At 50.4% G+C, this 17,650-nt stretch overlaps 1 protein-coding gene across 4 annotated transcripts in view; it reads left to right on the forward strand.

Moving 5' to 3' along the window:
- CAMKK2 (calcium/calmodulin dependent protein kinase kinase 2) overlaps nucleotides 1-17,650 on the forward strand; it is a 47,566-nt gene continuing 29,916 nt past the window's right edge. For all 4 annotated transcript variants that reach the window (XM_027044318.2, XM_027044322.2, XM_027044321.2 and 1 more), the window contains exons 1-2: nucleotides 1-149; nucleotides 15,033-15,526. In XM_027044318.2, the coding sequence (XP_026900119.1) occupies nucleotides 15,074-15,526 (453 nt within the window). In that variant the 5' untranslated portion in view covers nucleotides 1-149; nucleotides 15,033-15,073. The remainder of the gene's footprint in view (nucleotides 150-15,032; nucleotides 15,527-17,650) is intronic.

Raw genomic sequence — 17,650 nt, forward strand, 5'->3', positions numbered from 1 at the left:
CGCGCTCCAGCCGGGACCGGGCGGCTCCTCCCGTCCCCGCCCCCTGCGCGCCCGCCGGGGCCGCGGAGTGGAGCGCGTGGCCGCGCCGAGACCAGCGGAGCCGAGCCGGGGGCGCAGAGCGCGGGAGGCGGCGGCGGCGCGGAGCCCAGGTGAGCTGACGGGAGCGGGGCCGCGGGTCGGGGCCGCAGCGCCGCAGTCCCGGGCGCCCTCGCCTCCTAGGGGCTGGGGGCCGCTGCCGGGATTGCAGACAAAGCCCAGAGGCCGGCCCCAGGTTCCCTCCACCGAAAGGACCCCACGTGCGCCGCCCCACGCCCCGCCACGTGGGGGGACCCGGTCCCCCGGCGCCCCTTCCCCCCGCGTCCTCGGGGCGCCCGGAGCCTCGGGGTAGCCTCCTCGGCTGGGCCGCGCCCGGCTGGGGTGGCAGGGGCGGTCCCGGAGTTTGGAACCCGTGTATCACCCGCGGCCGGGGCCGTCAAGGATCTTGGAGGCGGCCTAGGCCCACCCCCTCGCGTTTGACAGGTGTGGAAAGCTACAGAGCGCAGGAGAGCAGAGGGCCGACGGACTTTGAGCACCCCACCCCCGCACCCCGCTTGTCTTGGGGGCCAGCCCAGGCCCTGGTAGGTTGGACACCAGGCGGCAGGACCCTGGATCAGCAGTTGCGGGGCCTGGGGACCTTTGCCTCTCTTAGTCGGCCCTTTGCCTCCGCCCTCCGGAACCGCGCTGGCTCGGTCCTTTTGACCTAAATTTACCTCGGGACCGCAGCACTCAGTGAGCGCAGAGAGGTGCCTTCACCGGCACCCTCTGCTTGACTCCTGGGGACGCGGGGAATCTGGGCCCAGCCCCGCTTAGCATTGGGTCTTGGTTCCTGGAGCTCTTGCAGGCTCCCCCCACTCTCTGCACTGCCCAGTTTGGGAAGCGGGGTGTTTTCACAGCTCTGCCAGCCGCTCTGCTGCTTGCACTTGGCGCTGAGGAGGTTGCACCTTATCCCCTCCTGTCTCCCCCAGAAGGTTGGTCGGAGAGGGATGGCATCCGTGTGGCGGGGAGCTCAGAGAGGGCTCGCTGGCCTGGCGTGGGACTTCTAGTGTCCACTTCCTTAGGGGCAACTTTTATCTTCCTCACTCTGGGAGTCCCCACAGCCCTAGAGATAGAAACTTCACGTGCCCTAGAGTGGTACTGTCGTTTACCACATCCCCTCCCCTGGCTCTGCCCCCACGGGGTGAGGGAAGAGAGAGTTCTCCATCCCCATAGGCTCCCTTGTTCTCAGGGGGAGGTAGGGCAAACTGGGGAGGGCTTTAGGGACGTTAGCCCCCCTCCTTTCAAACCACCCCACAGAAACATGCAATTTAAGAATTAACTGGGTGCATGCTATGCAAATACAGCTTCATGGTGAGCCTTCAAATCTCCTTCCAGATTGCTCATCATAAACCCTTCTGACATAGGAAAACAGCTACTGGTAGTGAGAGCACAGTGTATTTTTGTAATAAAAAGTAATAGCCATCATTTGATGAGTCCCTAAATGCTGTGTGTTACATGCATCCTCTCATTTCCTACCAACATCCTAGAGGAAGAGATTTTTTATTCCCATTGTAGAGATGAGGAGATTGAGGGTGGAAACAATCCTGCAGCATTGCTGGGAGTTAGCCTCATTTTATAGAGGGGTCAGAGGGGTTAAGTAACTGGCCCTGGGGGTCACACAGCCAACCCGGGTATGTCAGGCCCTAGAGCCCGCTCGTTTTAGAGCAGAGTCCCTTGCAGAGTCCCCCAGCTTTTTGAGAGGCCCAGAATTGTTTACTAAACCAGTCTATGTGGACACAGATCTAAGCAGGCATGGTGCTGACTGGGCTTGCCCTTGCTCCCAAGTTGTGAGTGGGCCAGAAGCCAAACATATTCCTAATACCTTTGTTCCCATCGGGGTGGTCCTACCTTCCTGGCAAGAGTTTGGAAAAGTGTCTGGTGACTTTGGTTGTCAAAATGATGCTGAGCACTTCTGGCTTTGGTAGGTGGGAGCCAGGGATTCAAAATGTCCGGCAAGCAGGCCAGATCCATGCCAGGCGTAAAGGATTGTCCTGCCTTGAATGCCAGGAGCATCCCTGTTGAGAATCACCAGGAGGAATAAGTGTGGTGGCAATGAAGGAAGCAGATGGCAATGGAGGCTCTGGTGAAATCTCTTCTGGCTGGTATGAATCCAGGAGGCTCCCAGAAAGAGGTGTCCTTTGTGCTCAGCCTTGAGGGATGGGCTTAAAAACAAACAAACAAACAAACAAAAAAACAGATTGGATGGGAGTTGGAGGGGAGGGATCTCACCTAGCAGAGGGAACTTTCTGCAGTAACCCAGAGTTCTCTCCTTGAGAATGTCAACTTGGAACCAAGATGGGCTACAAGGTGGGGAGACAGTACTCTCAGGAAGGGATGGACGGGGTGGGGCAGGCCAGGCCTATTTTGGCTCAGATTTTAACATGGGTCACAGAGTTGTCCTCACCCCATCATGAACCCATTTAATGGAAGGGCTCAGAGAGACGAAATACTGTAACTTGGTTAGGGTCACTTAGAACCTTCCTCTCCCCGGCGGGCTGCCTCCCAGTGGCTATGGGAAGCAGAGAGCTCCCATATCCTTTCCCAATCCTGGAGACTTGGGACAAATGCTGTTTCAGATTTTCCTTTGGGTCAGAGGGCCTTGTGTTGCTATTTTCCCCTAGATGTTTTGCTTTTCCAGTTAGCTCCTCCCCCTTGGGTTACAGGCCCCGGGTGTGGGGTTCAGGCATGCCTGGCTTCACGGTGCTGCAACGGCCTTCTCCCTCATTTCTGGTCTTCTTTCCTGGAAGTTAAGGAAATTGCGTCTCTGTTTTGGAATGGCCTTTTTTTCTTTCAGGCTGTGCTTGTCGCCTTCTTGGCCTGTTAATAATAGGAGACCTTTTGTGTCTGGCTTCTTTTTCGTGGAACATAATGTTTTCAAGGTTCATCCATGCTGTAGACTCTGTCAGTGCTTCCTTTCTATGGCTGAGTAATATTCCCTTGTATGGATAGACCCCATTTTGTTTATCCTTTCATCGGTTGGTGGATATTTGGGTTGTTTCCAACACAAGGGTTTCTTAAGGCCACTTTGTGCATTCCTCTGCCTTCTCAGCCCCCAATTAATAAACCTCTGGGCATAAGACATTATTGTGTCTCTCTGTTTGCAGGAAGAGGGTCATGGAAGGAAGGGTTTCTGAAATCAGTTGGGGAACAGCTTCCTGGAATAGGGTTTTCAGAACTCCCTGCGTCTCGCTCGCCCCCCTCCACAAGAATCCTGCTTCCTCCCAAAGCTCAGTGCCTCCAGGGTCAGTGCACAGGTGTGACACATGTGATCTTAAGGGAGAGTGTGGATTTCATTCAGTTCCATTCTCTTCAGTCGCGATGATTTGTTAAATGTAGGTCCCCATGTCATCTTATCGGTATGTATTTTGTGAGACTTTTTCTAGGTAAGGGAATCCACAAAGCAGAGAAAGCCTCACCAGACAGATGGAGCCCTAACCCTGTGGCCCGGCATGGAGTCAGCTCAGTCTCCCGACAGCTTGGCCAGAAATGCCCACCACGGAAATTGGAAATCTAGCAAAAACCAAGCTGGGAGGAAGCCCAGAAAAGACTAGCCCCTCAGCCCTTCCCTGTTTGATAGCTGAGTAGGAGTGCAAAGAGGAGGAGAGAACACTGTCTTTGGGGGGGTTAACTGTGAGCTGGCTTTCACACAGAAGATGGACACCATAGCTACCCTCTAGCTAGGTCACAGCGGCTCCATTTTACAGATGAGAAAATCAAGGCCCAAGCCCCTGGGATCTGTATAGTTAGTTTCCTGACATACCTTTTAATATAATATGCTGGCGGATGATGCCCATTTTCTTATGGAATGGAATCCCCCTTTTCCAGGAGGGTATGGTTTTGCTCTCTGAAAAAATAAGGTTTTAAGTGATTATTTTTTCTTTCTTCCCTGATTGGATCCCTTCCTCAACACAACCCAAATCTGGCATATTTCAAAGGAGGTGGGTGCCGTTGCTCCTCTGAAGATCTCTGGCTCCGGCATTCCTTGCTGGGGATGTTAGTGACCAAAATGGGGAAGGAGTGATTTCAGGCGTCAGTGTTTTCCATTTCTGTCGTGTTGGTAGTGGTGCTGCTGAACTTTTTTCTTCAATTATGAAACATGTTAAGCATAGAGAAAAGCCAAGTTTTGTTTTGTTTTGTGTTTTTGACTGCCTCGTGTTTTTGGAAGGCTGGATGGAAACAGGGCAGAGCAGGGCGCCGCGTTTCACTTAGCGCTGGCTCTGGAACTTTGATGATATTTCACTGAACTGAACCTACACTTTTGGGGGAGGGGGGTTGGTGACAAGCCCTGTCCTCGGAGCTGAGGGACGCTGGGACTTGGTCCCTGTCCCCAGAGAGCTCCCAGGTGAGTGATCTGTGAACTCTCTGAGAGTGCTTTGGAAAAGATAAATAATCCTAGCATTTTCCCTTTTGAAAAGGAGAGCAAGAAAATTCCAAGAGTCTGTTGTACCCCCACCCCCACCCCATCCTGAAAGCTGCTGAGCAACTATTTTTGTGTTGTCTCTTTTTATCCTGTTGGCTTCTGTAAATAGTTGAGAGATGGCAGTTGCAGAGATAAAAATGCTAATTCCAACCTGGAGAGGAGAGAGGATGGTCCCCCAAGAAAATGCCCCCTCATCCCTCCCCAGGCCAAGGCCTTGCCCCTCTGCCTACTAGGGCATGAGGTAGAAGGTGAGTGGATGGGGGAAGGGGCATCGTGGGTGGTGCTAGAGATAAGCCTCGGCTAGAGTAGTTTAAATGGAGAACTAGTGGCTTGGGTGGGGGCAGGGTGTGGAAGAAAGAACACCTCCCTCATGGGTTTTTAAAGGTGCATTGGGATTTTGCCTTTGAGGCTTCTGATGGAAAGAGAGTTTATTTAGATTCATCCCAGACAATTCCCCTGTCTTCTGTGTCCAAGTGTGGGGGACAGGGTTGGTCCCTCAGAGGCAGAGCCAGCTCCCAGCCCCTCCTTGCCCCTACTAGCCGGGGTTGCTTTGTGCTGGAGGCTGCGGAGGGAGGGAACTAGATTTAGCATCACCTCCAAACAGCAGGGAAGAGGGAGGGAGGGAGGAGCCCTGTGGGTGGGCAAGGCAGGGGTGCTTGTGGGTTCTGAGCTGGCCCCTTCTATCTCCTGCTTGCCAAGCTGCAGAATGTTGGAGTCCAGGTCTTTTTCTTTTCATTACAGACTGAAATTCCAGTTGTTTCCCTGTCTCTTCCTTTGGTTCAGTGAAAGATGCAGTAGGAGAGGAGGAAAGAAGTAAATGGCTCCTACCTCCCTTTGCCAAATACCCCCAACACCCACTCCACACTCACCCACCCAGTCGCCCTTCCTGGCTCTTCAAGGTGGGGACCACCAGTGTGCACCTGGCTGTGTGATCCCAGCCACTCTCCACGACACTCTCTTATACACCAATCAGTAGCCTCAAAGGAAGACACCTGAGCTTCTTGCTCTGTAAGCATCCTGGCCCCCAGGGCACATGGGGCTGCAGGGGTCAGGACTCCTGGTTTTCTAGCCCTGGAGACCTGCCTCACCTCCCTGGGTCCTAGGGACTCCATCTGCAGCCCTTCATGCTGATGATGAAAGCCTTGGGAGTGTGCACAAATTGTTTTGACATACGTAAGCAAGGACGCAAAGTTGTATGCACACTTTAATTTACATCTTGCAAAAAGTGATGTATGTGGACAAGAGTTAGAGGAGAAGATGAAAAGAATAAAGTTAGCATGGTGGGATTAGAGATAAAAATTTTTGTTTTAATATAAATTCAGGCCAGTTGAGGGGCTTGAACTTGCTAGCCGTAGAATGCTTTCTTGGCAATAGCCTCAGTGTAGGGAGCATTTGCTGTGTGCAGGAGAAGGGATGTGCACTTGATCATCATGCCCCACCTCTCCAGGAGCCTCTGGTTTCACACCTGTGCTTTCCCAAAGCACTGTTTGATTGTGGGCAAGTCACTTGGACTCTGCCTCAGTTTCCTCACCAGTGAAATAAGCATGATACCTTGACATGACTCCTAATGTTGTTGTGACAGTTAGATGACGTGATACATGCAAAGTGCTTAGAATAGTGCCTGCCACTTGGCAAGCACTACAGGTGGCTGGCTCCCATCTAAAGCTGCCATGGCCGCTGCTACAGTGATACATTTCTTGTACTGAAGGTGCTGGTCACTTTCTTTCCTTTGCTCTGTCCTATTTATCGGCCCTTCCTTTCCCCATCCTTGATTTTTTTATTTAAGGTTAGAGAGAGAAAAAAAAAGACTTTGGAAGTTCTGGTTTCTGCCTGACTGTCAAGGTGAAGGCTATCTGGGTTACCAGGGAACCTACAGCTGCCTGGTGGTTTGGCCTGGTTGAGAGCCTTAAGGTGTAGGCAACTGTTGATCTGTCAAGAAGCTTAGTGGGGAAGCTTTTCTGTCAATCAGCTCTGGGTTGTCTATCAGTCAAGACCCTTGGTTGTAAGTGACAGAAGACCAATCACAAACTAACAAGCAAGAATAGGTATTGGCTCATGTAGTTAAAAGCTTCTGGTATCTATGGACTTCAGGCATGGCTGGATCCAGGTACCCATACAATGTCTCCAGCTTCAGTTCTTCTCTGTCACCTCTCTTCTCTCTCTGTTGACTTTATTCTAAGCCAGGGTTCTCCCCAGCCCCTGATAACTCTAGAAATCCATCCTTCTTGTTCCAAGTACCATAGAAAGAGACATTTGCAATACTTCTGCCAAACCCTAGAATAAGACTTGGTAGTCTGACTTAAGTCACACACCTACTCTTGAATCAAATCACTTGACCAGAGAAATTCACGCCTGATTGAGCAGACTTAAGTTATATGGGAACCCCTGAAGTTGATGGTACAGACAGCTACATGGAATCACCTTTCATAAGAAAGAGTGGTTTCCCAGATGTAAATCAGGCTGCTGCTATGAACTAAAGGAACATAGATAGATTCAAGGCCAAGTAAAGAAAACTTCTGAGCAGACTTGGGATGAGTGATACAAGCAACGGCCTCTAGCCAATATTTACTATATTTACTAGCCAATATTTACTGAGTGCCAACAGTGTTCTGGAAAGTTCTAGGTCCTAGAGTTGAGGCGTAAACAAGAAAGGCAAAGCCTTGGCACTTAGAAGTTAAGTCAGGTTGCTATCTCCATTCCCAAGTCCTATGCATTTCTTTTCTGATCACCCTAAGACCCCATGTCTTTGTACCCCTCTCGAGCAGGTGGAGGTTTTGGAAGTCAGAGGAATGGGCTGTCTGCTCCCCTTTGTTAGAGATTTTGCTCAGCCTGGACTTTATTCAGGATGCAACATGTGGACATTGCAGGGCTGTACTTGCAATTTTTAGCCCCTTCTTGAAAAACTCAGACCAATTTTAGCTTTTCCTGGAACCACCGCTTAACTTTGGGCAAATCAGTAAATCTTTCTGGACGTTCATTTTCTCATTGGTGAAATGAAATGGTTGGAGCAGGTGACACCGATGTGTGCCCTAATTTAGCGCTGTCATCTGATGCATCTCCAAGCAGGGCCTGTAGGGGTGAGATGTGGAAAAGGGGGAGGGGGCGTGTGACAGGCACTCAGCCTGTCCTGGGTGTTGAGGAGGCAAGGGGAAGTGGTGAGGACTGACCTTATCTCCTGTCCAAAGCTGCAGTGGGTTGTTGCCAGGAGAGAATATGGACCCAGTGCTATCAGAATGTCCAGTACTTTAAGAGACTCTGGAAATTATGACTTTTATCTGAAATGTGCCGTCTTTGAAATGTTGACATCTCATTCAAATAGTTTTAGACACAGGGTAGGCCAAGCAAAATAGGTTGGTGGCCAGATGTCACCCGAGAGTCACCATTTGCCACCTCTTTGCTCTAAGGACTGTGATGGGCACCGGGTCTGTGCACGCTAACACCAGCATTATCCTTCCTGCAGTCTGCCAAGGGAGGGCCTTTGTCTTCTGGGAGACAGTTTTAGTGCTTCCAAACTAAGGAGTGCTGAGGGAGATACATTGCTAAGAGTTGGTGTCACTGAATTGATAAGACTGTTTGGCTGGGCCAAGGCCCGAATCTGGAATATTCCTGCTGGCATCAAACCTTAGCGCTGTGTTGGCCAGTCCAGCTGAGCCTCCCAGGTCTCGCGCTAGTGCGTTGGGAAACTCTTCTGAATCCATGGCCTCTGAGGCAGTGGGCTTCCCTGGGTAGGTGGGAGCTGCCTTAGTTGGCTAGGGCTGCTGTGAGGGAGGATACAGCCTGGGGGGCTTCAAGAGCAGAACTGCATTGTGTCACAGTTCTGGAGGGCAGAAGTCCTAGATCAAGGTGCCGGGAGGGAGAATCTGTTCCGTGTCTCTCTCTGGTGGCTTGCTGGTGATCTTTGGCCTTCCTTGGCTTGAACATGTGTCCGCCTTCATGTTCTCATGGGGTTCTCCCCTGTGTGGCCCTAGGTCCAAATTCTCCCCTTTTTATAAGGACACTGGTTATATTCGAGTAGGACCCACCCTAGTGACCTCATTTTAACTTGATAACCTTTGTGAAGACCCTGTCTCCAAATTAAGTTACATTCTGAGGTCCTGGGGTTAGAACTCCAGCATATCTTTTTCGAGGGGCACAGTTCAGTCTATAACAGGTGCCTAATGGGGTCCCTGTGACCTTGCCCTGGGCTGCTCTTTGTGTTCTCCATCAGCTTCCTATAAAGTTCTTGTCTCCAGCCCCTCCAGCTTCCTTTCCACAGCCCCTGCACACACTCGCACTCACACTCATGCTCACACCGGCCTCCAGTTCCAGGAGGGGTGGGGTGGTGTTTCTGTTCCTCAGCCCTCCCACGCCTTTACTGCCTTGGGGACTTCTCAGAGCTCACTCCTCCTGGAGCAAGTTCCTGCCCCCTCACCACCTACTCACCCTGTGGGTCTCAGCCTAAATATAATTTCCCCAAGCAAGGCCTTCCTTGACCTGCCCCCCATTCTGATCTGTTCTCTTTTGTCTTGGTTTCTCCCCGCTTGTACTTATACAGTCATTTGCTTGTACTTATACAGTCATTTGTGCTTTTAAGAAATCACATCTGTTTTGTTTATCCACCGCATAGTAGGTCCTCAGTAATTACTTGAAAGAACAAATGGGTGAGTGAATTTCCTTTAGGACCTCCCTGGGCCTCAGCTTCCCCACGTAAGAGAGGAGGTGGCTGGCCAAGCCTGTTATCTCAGGGAGGACATCATTGCTGGCCTTGGCCAAGGCATCCTTACAGCTATTTGGGGCCCCCATGTTGTCCCATGGTGCCTGGAACCGTGTAGGCTGTTCTCAGGTTGGGGCACACGTCCCTGGCACACTGGCTACTTGCTATCCTGGGCTCTGTGGTGGCTTTGTATTTGGTGAGCAGGCGCAGGTTGGAAACGACCCCCAGGAAATGAGAGCACGCTTCCAAGAGGCCAGGGCCACTGGGCTTCCTGGCAGAGGAAGCAGTGCTTCCCTTCACCCTGGCCTGGAGCCTGGTCCATCTGCTTCGGGAAGGGGCTGGTGGCTCTGAGTCACCCCGTGAGAGGTGGGGGAGCTTGCCACCGCCAGCCCTGGGGAGATGGGGAGGCCTTCGAGGGCAGGGAGAGAGGACCCAGGTTTGGGGCCGGAGGCTCCAGGGAGAGGACTCTTAGCATTTAGTCAAACCCAAGGATCTTTGCGGAAAGGTTCTCTTATTCTGCTCCCCCCCACCCCCAAATACCATGCTTAGCAGTCCCTCCCTGGCAGAGAGCCTGGGGGGATCAAATGAACCAGGCTGAGCCCTGCTTGGTGCAAGGTAAATGCTCAGTTGGATGTTAGCTATTGCTGTTGTTATGCAAACCATTATCTTTGTATGATTTTTTTCTCCTGGGCAGAGTGTTTTTTTTTTTAAGTTTATTTATTTATTTTGAGAGAGAAAGAGAGAGCACAAGCAGGTGAGGGGGGCAGAGAGGAGCGAAAGAATCCCAAGCAGTCTCTGCACCATCAGCAAAGAGCCCGAGGCAGGGCTCTAACTCACAAACTGTGAGATCGTGACCTGAGCTGAAATCAAGAGTGGGTTGCTTAACCAAGTGAGGCACCCAGGCTCCGCTGCCCTGGGCAGAGTGTTGATAGGTTTCATCAGATCCTTATAGAGCCTGTGCCCTTGTAGAATCTGTGTCCCCAAAGCTGGTCAGAGCCAGACTCTGTAGGGGTCAGTGGTAGAAAATGACCCTCCTCAGGGTGAATGACCGGCTTGCTTATCAGGCCTTGCTGCAGACGGGGTGGGGGTGGGCAGGCTCCAGGTGGCCTCCAGGCCCTGAGGTCTGGGCTCTCCTTCCTGAGACCCAGACACACCTGCCCCTGCAGCACAGAGGCCCCCATCTCCATCTCAGCTGGAGCATTTCTCCTCTCCCGCCTCCTCCAGACCTCAAGGGCCAAGGCCCTGGCCAGACGCCAGTTTGTCAAGGAGACTGATTAAAAGCAGTTTTGCTGGGGGCAGATGGCTTGGTGTCCTTGGCCTGAAGTGAAGATCGATAAGCAATTGTTTTTCTCTTGGCAAGAAAAAAATTCTCCATTAACTTTCTTAGGTGCTGCCAGACCAGTTTTCTTTTCAGGAACGCTGCAGTCCTATCAGAGGTGGTTCTGGGAGGGAAGACAGGTCACTGGTGCTGCTCTGCTCCCCTGCCCTGGGAGGGCTGTGGAACCCACACAAGAGCAGGCTGGCTCAATTGGACGTCAGTAGCTCTTAGGAACATTCTGGAACACGGCTGGCAAAACCCAGCCTAGTAGGCATTCAATAGGTAATTGAAAGAATAGCTTTTTGAGCACTTAACCAGGTACCAGACATGATACTGAGTGCTAGCTATTTAATCCTCATGACTAATGGGTTACCTCCCATTTTATAGATAAGAAAACTGAGGCTGAGGTGGGGCTAAGTCATTTGTGTGTGGTGAGCCCAGGCAGTTGAACTTCAAAGGCCCTGCTTTTCTTTTCCTGGGGAATACTCAACATAGCAAGCTGGACCGCAGAGAACCTTGAACTTGTGTTGGATTCTTTCACTGATAGGGAAGCCATGGCAGGAACACAGTTAATGATTTCTTTCTCAGACACAGTAAGGATGGGATAGAAGAACAGGAGTGGGACCAGCTGCCCCCACCTGCCTCAGCCCTCTAGGTTTATTATCCCAACTCCTATCATGGTCACAGCTGTCCTCTTTTAAGAATTCATCTCAGAAGAGTTACTATTTGTCCATGGTACCCAGTGGAAAGTTAGTCCTTCCCACCCTGTCCCCTTGCTTCTGCAAACTAGTCATTTTCTCTTGAGGCCACTGTTAACCGTTTTCGTATATACCTTTCCAGAAATATGCTGTTGCATATATAGTGATTTTCACACGTATGGCCTTTTTCCTGTTACGTCAAAATAGCAGCATACTAATGCTGTGTTTTTTTTTTTCCGTGTAACAGTGCGTCATGGAGCTAATTCATATTAGCTGTGTAGAGTTACCTCTTTTAATTAAAAAACACTTTTTTAATGTTTATTTTTGAGAGAGAGAGATAGACAAAGTGTGAGTTGGGGAGGGGCAGAGAGAGAGGGAGACACAGAATCAAAGCAGGCTGCAGGCTCTGAGCTGTCAGCATAGAGCCCGATGAGGGGCTTGAACTCACGAACCGTGAAATTATGACCTGAGTCAAAGTTGATGCTTAACCGACTGAGCCACCCAGGTGCCCCAAGAGTCACCTCTTGTAAAATAAACTCATGTTTTCTCTGGGGATACATGTACCTCATCTTTTTTACTCAGTCCCCTGTGGATGGTCATTTCAAATCATACTGCCACAAGAAATCATTTTTTCCATGTGTGAGGTTGTCTGTAGGGTAAATACTCAGGTGAGGAATTGCTAAGTCCAAGGTATATTCATTTGGAGTTTTGTTAGATATTGGTGAATTTCCATTTTTTTTTTTTGTTTATTGTTTATTTTTGAGAGAGTGAGAGAGGGAGTGAGAGGGAGCGAGCGTGGGGGGGGAGGGGCAGAGGGGAGGAGGACAGTGGATCCAAAGTGGGCCCCACGCTGACAGCAGGAATCCTGATGTGATGCGGGGCTCAAACTCCCGAACCCGTGAGATCCTGACCTGAGCCGAAGTTGGATGCTTAACCTACCGAGCCACCCAGGTGCCCTAGTGAATTTTCTTTCATAAGGGTGCCCAATTCATACTCTCTGTAGCCTCACCAAAATAGTGCTATTATTACATTTTTGGTCTTTGCCAATCTGATAGATGGAAAAAGTAGTAATTCCTTATAGTTTTATTATTAAAAATTTTCTTAATTTTGGTAAAATATATATAAAATAAAAATTTACCATTTTAACCATTGTTAGGTGTACAATTCAGTGGCATTAATTACGTTCACAGTGTTGAGAGACCATCGCCACTATCTATTTCCAGAACTTTTTCATCACTCCAAACCGAGGCTCTGTACCTCTTAAACAATGACTCCCCGTTCCCCTTTTCCCAGTTCCTGGTAACCTTTATTTTCTGTCTGTATGATTTTGTCTATTTTAGGTACCTCATATAATTACAGTCATAGAGTACTTGTCTTTTAATATTTGGCGTGTTTCACTTAGCATGTTTTCAGAGTTCACCCATAGGATAGCATGTGTCAGAACTTAATTCCTTTTTACGGCCGAATCATATTCCATTTTATGGATAGAACACATTCTGTTTACCCATTCACAGTAGATGGACACTTGGGTTGTTTCCACCCTTTGACTATTGTGAACAGTGCTGTCATAAGCAAGAGTATATATGTATCTGTTTGGATCCCTGCTCTTAATTCTTTTGGGTATATACCTGGGAGAGGAATTGCTGGATCATATGGTAATTCTACAATTAACGTTTTGAGGACCCATCAAACCATTTCACTGTAGTTTAAATTTGCACTTCTCTTAGTATAACTAAGGCTGAGCATCTTGTCATATGATGGGTTTCTTGGTTGATCTTTTACCGTGAACTCTGTGTTCATAAATTGTACCTGTGTCTGGGCTGGGCCACTGCAGTGATTTTGTTAATGCTTTTCCCATTGGTCTTTCCCCTGCTCCACGGGTAGGGACCCCATCTGCTTGCATTACTGTCCAGATTGCCTGACACAGAAGCTGTTCCATAAATACTTCTTGCAGGACTATTGTAAGAGGGCAAGTGGCATTTTTCAGCCTCTCATCCACCTCCTCCGCTCCCATCTACACCCTCCTCTCTATCCCCTCACTGCCACCCACTGTCATCAAGAGATATCCTTTCATTCATTCATACAATTTCTCTGCTCAGCACCACTGTTTGCCTGACATCTTCGTGATATGGGTGATCGATATGGAGAGCCATCACCATGAGCATCTGCGGATGTACTCCCTGAATTCTAGTGGCACCTGTGACATTTGTCCAGCAGAATTTGTCAAACACATGAACCAAAGGTTAATATTCTGTCCCGGAGACAGAAGGAATTGACAGTCTAAGGAAGTGTCAGCTTTTTTTGTTCACATAATATGAACTTAACCATTTAAAAATGAACACTTCAGTGGTACTTAGAACGTTGACAGTGTTGTACAGGTACCACCTCTGTTTACTTCCAGATCGTGTTCAGCGCCCCAGGAGACCCTATACCCATTTGCAGTCACTCCCGTGCTCCCCAGTACCTCCTCAGTCATAGGCAATCACTAATCTACTTTCTGTTTCTATGGATTTACCTACTCTAGAAATTTCAAATAAAGAGGATTGTACGTATGTGACCTTTGGGGTCTGGCTTCCTTCACTTAGCATGATGTTGTCGAGGTTCATCTAGACTGTAACATGTATGAGTATTTCATTCCTTTTATGGCTGAATCATATTCCATTGTGTGGATAGACCACATCCTGGTTATCCATTCATCTGTTGATGGGCATGTGGTTGTTTTCCCTGTTTGGCTATCATGAATAGAGCTATTTGAGTATTTACCTAGAAACAGAATTGCTGGGTCATTGTGGTAAACGTTTAGTTTTGTGAGGAAACACCAAGCTATTTGGTGTTCTTTTTTTTTTTTTAAACACCCATCGTGGGGCTTGAACTCACAACCTGGAGATCAAGAGGAGCATGCTCTATCACTGAACCAGCCAGGCGCCCTGATCCTAATCTTTTGACTTCATGTTTGCCTTCTGCCTGGCAGGCACCAAATAGCAGCTGAACTAAGACAACATTAGATAATAGATATGTTGAGCCTGGCTCCTCAGACAACATGAGCTGCCTGGCCCACTCTCTGGGGTGCCTTTCCTTCCTCTGATGTGACCTCTGACCCCTGCTCTTCAGTTGGCCCGAGGCCAGTCCAGACTGGACTCCTGTGCCAGTGGGTTTTGCTTAAACAAATCCTTTTCTTTTTCTCAAGCCTCAGTTTCCCCATTTACAAAATGGGACTGTAATAGCAAACCTAGGGTGCTTTTGAGATTATGCACGCATGCTGAAGGTGTTTTGTAAACCGTAAAGTGCTGTCTGAATCATTGCCATTGTGAAGTCATACAGCCTAGACATGGTCACGAGGAAGTGACCATTTATTTGGCTGGTCCAGCATTTAAAAATATTTGAAATAATTGCTAATTAAAAAAAAAAAAATCAAGAGACCTCACCTGATGTGTAGGTTCAGAGCTTCTCTATCATCATCATCATCATCATCATCATCATCATCATCATCAAAAAGTGGTGGTGGGGGGGGGGGTGGGTACTGGCAATTCTAGACCCAGATCCAGTTTAGCAACAATTGGCTTGAGTTGAAAGTAGCTGCCAGCGCTATAGGGCGCATGCATCCTCTGTTTTGGGTTTTCTCCTACTTTGTTCCTCCAGGGAGGGTTTGGGATTCTTATGTGTGTGAGGAGGACCTTTTCAAATAAGGAAATGTGGAGTGTGCTCCTCTGTTTAGACTCAGAGATCACATCGCATCATGTTTTGCAAGACGTCTTGAGGATGTCAGCTAGAGCAGGAACAGACTCCCCAGCGGGGCCGCAGGGGTGCTGACCCTTCCTCTCTCTGCAGGTGGTGCTGCCGCCGGATGGGAGTGCCCGGGCCCGCGCACCATGTCATCATGCGTCTCTAGCCAGCCCAGCAGCGACCGGGCCGCCCTCCAGGATGAGCTGGGGGGCGGGGGCAGCAGCGGCAGCGAAGGCCAGAAGCCCTGTGAGGCCCTGCAGGGCCTCTCGACCCTGAGCATCCGCCTGGGCATGGAGTCCTTCATCGTGGTCACCGAGTGTGAGCCGGGCTGCGCGGTGGACCGCGGCCTGGCCCGGGACCGGCCCCTGGAGGCCGATGGCCAAGAAGTACCCCTCCATGCCTCCGCCTCCGGGTCCCAGGCCCGGCCCCAGCTCTGCGGTCGCAAGCTCTCTCTGCAGGAGCGGTCCCAGCTGGATGCGAATGGACGCTGCGTCCACCCGGCTCTGTCCCACTCGCCCGTGGGCTCCCCGCAGTCGTCGCCGAGGCTGCCCCGGCGGCCCACGGTGGAGTCCCACCACGTCTCCATCACTGGCATGCAGGTGTGTGAGCCGGCCCAGCCGATGGGGGGCCTCTGTTAGGTGGGGCTCCCCTAGAACACTGATTTGAGAGGTGACCCCCCCTCCCCGTGGAGACCCAGGTGGGGGTGGGAATGAGAGTAGAAGAGAAGGGGGTCAAGAAAGGGTACATGATGGAGTTGGTTGCCACCATGGGCAACTGGGGCTCCATCTCAGGGGGACCCTGTTAGTGTAGAAAATTCTGTACCTCAGAATTTCTGTATCCTGTTTGAGGGCCAAGGGAGCCGGACCTTTTACACCAGCTCTTGGTGAGAGCTGCTGGGGGGCAGGTGACCTGCCCTGAGAGTGGGCAGAGCAGTGGGGCCACAGAGAGCCTCTAGGGGAGACGGAGGTGCTGGTGGCTGGGAGTTGTGCGGGAGATGGGGGTGGGTGAGAGACCTCACGGCCTAGCAGCAGGGCACCAGGCAGGCGCTGGGCACTGTGTGTGCATGTCTCTTCTGATTCGTACGAAAACTTCTGGGAGTTAGAACTGAGTCCCACTAGGGCTCATCTGGCCCTGTGTGATCTGCTCCTGCTCCTTGCTCCCCCCCCCCCCCCCCCCCCCCGCTTTCTGCTGCGGACTCACAAGGCTCCGTCCACACTGCCTTCTTAGATTCCTCAGGTGTCCACACTCATTCCCTCTGTTAGGCCTTTACCCCTAGTGTCCTCTCTGCTTGGAACCTCCCCGCTCTTTGCAGGGTCATCTGCCTCTGACAGCCAAGTTTCAACTCAGATGTCTCCTCCTCTGAAGGGCCTCTCTGACCACCCTCTGTAAGCAGCCTTAGCCTGCCACCCCTCCCTGCCCTGTCACCCTATTGACATAGCACTCAACACCATCTGATTGTTTGTGTGTCTGTTGAATTGTTTTTGGCCTGTCTCCCCAGCTAGAATGTAAGCTCAGAAGGAACAGTCCCATCCACTGTCATGTTTCCCAGCACCTAGCACAGAACCTGACACATAGTAGGAGCACAAAAATATTTGTTGAAGAAATGATTGAATTTAATTGGGAGAAGTGTGGACATTGAGAATAGCTTCCTAAAGGGGCTGATACTGAACTATATTTTTGGGGCTAGGTAGGACTTTCATAATTGGAGATGGGTACACACAGAGAATTCACTGCAGGGGGGATGCACAGCATGAGCAGAGGCCCAGAGGTAGAAGACAGGATATGGGGGAGAGGGCAGTCAGGGGTTCAGCTAGCTGAAGAATGGGGCCCATGTGTGGAGCACCGTGGCAACAGGGCTAGACAGAGAATTTGGCTTTATTTCAGTTAGAATTGAATCAGCTTAGAGAAACAGAGACCTGCCCCCCTTCACAACAGTGGCTTTAACACAATAGGGCTTGTTTATCATGTAAACTAAATCTGGAGGAGTGGGGACCAGTGTGGTGATTCTGTTGTCCTTAAAACCTTACTGCTGTGACTGTAGCCCTCACACCTCCATTCCAGGCAAGAAGAAGGAGCAGAGAAGAGGAAAAGGCATTTGCCTCCTAAGTCTGTCCTTTTTCTTGGAAGCTCTGCCCAACACTTCTGCCTGCCTCCTACTGGCTGTGTGGCCACCCCTAGCTGTAAGAAAGGCTGGAAAATGTAATTTTCCATCCTGGGCCATTGCCACTAAGCTATCCATTTATAAGGAAGAAAGAGGAGACTGGTATCTGGTGGGCAACTAGGCGACTCTGCCAAGGTCAGAGGAGTGGAGTCAGAACTTGACCTTGGAAGCATCAGGAACTGATATGATCAGAGTGGAATCTAGGAAGAGGAATTCAGCAATATGTAGGGCTTGGATTAGGGGGCAGTGAGACCCCTTAGGACAGCTCTGCAGGGCCCCACTTCTGGTCACATCCCTTCAGGACTCAGGGGGATGAAATCAACACTGGAGAGAAACAGTGCAACCAACGTAGTGAAGGGAGGGTTCTGTGAGCCGTGGAACACTATCCAGCAGATGAAAAGATGCAGGTCTGTGTGTACATTCTGCCCTGGAACTGTCTCCAGTGATGTTGAGTGAGAAAAGAGGTTGAGAAGTGATTTAGTGTGACATCATTTTTGCCTCCCCAAAGCCCTATCCCAAAACAATGCTCTGTATTTTCAACAGGTGCACGTATGCGTGCATT

Source organism: Acinonyx jubatus, chromosome D3 (genome assembly GCF_027475565.1).
Source record: "Acinonyx jubatus isolate Ajub_Pintada_27869175 chromosome D3, VMU_Ajub_asm_v1.0, whole genome shotgun sequence".
In the NCBI taxonomy this organism is placed as follows: Eukaryota; Metazoa; Chordata; class Mammalia; order Carnivora; family Felidae; genus Acinonyx; species Acinonyx jubatus.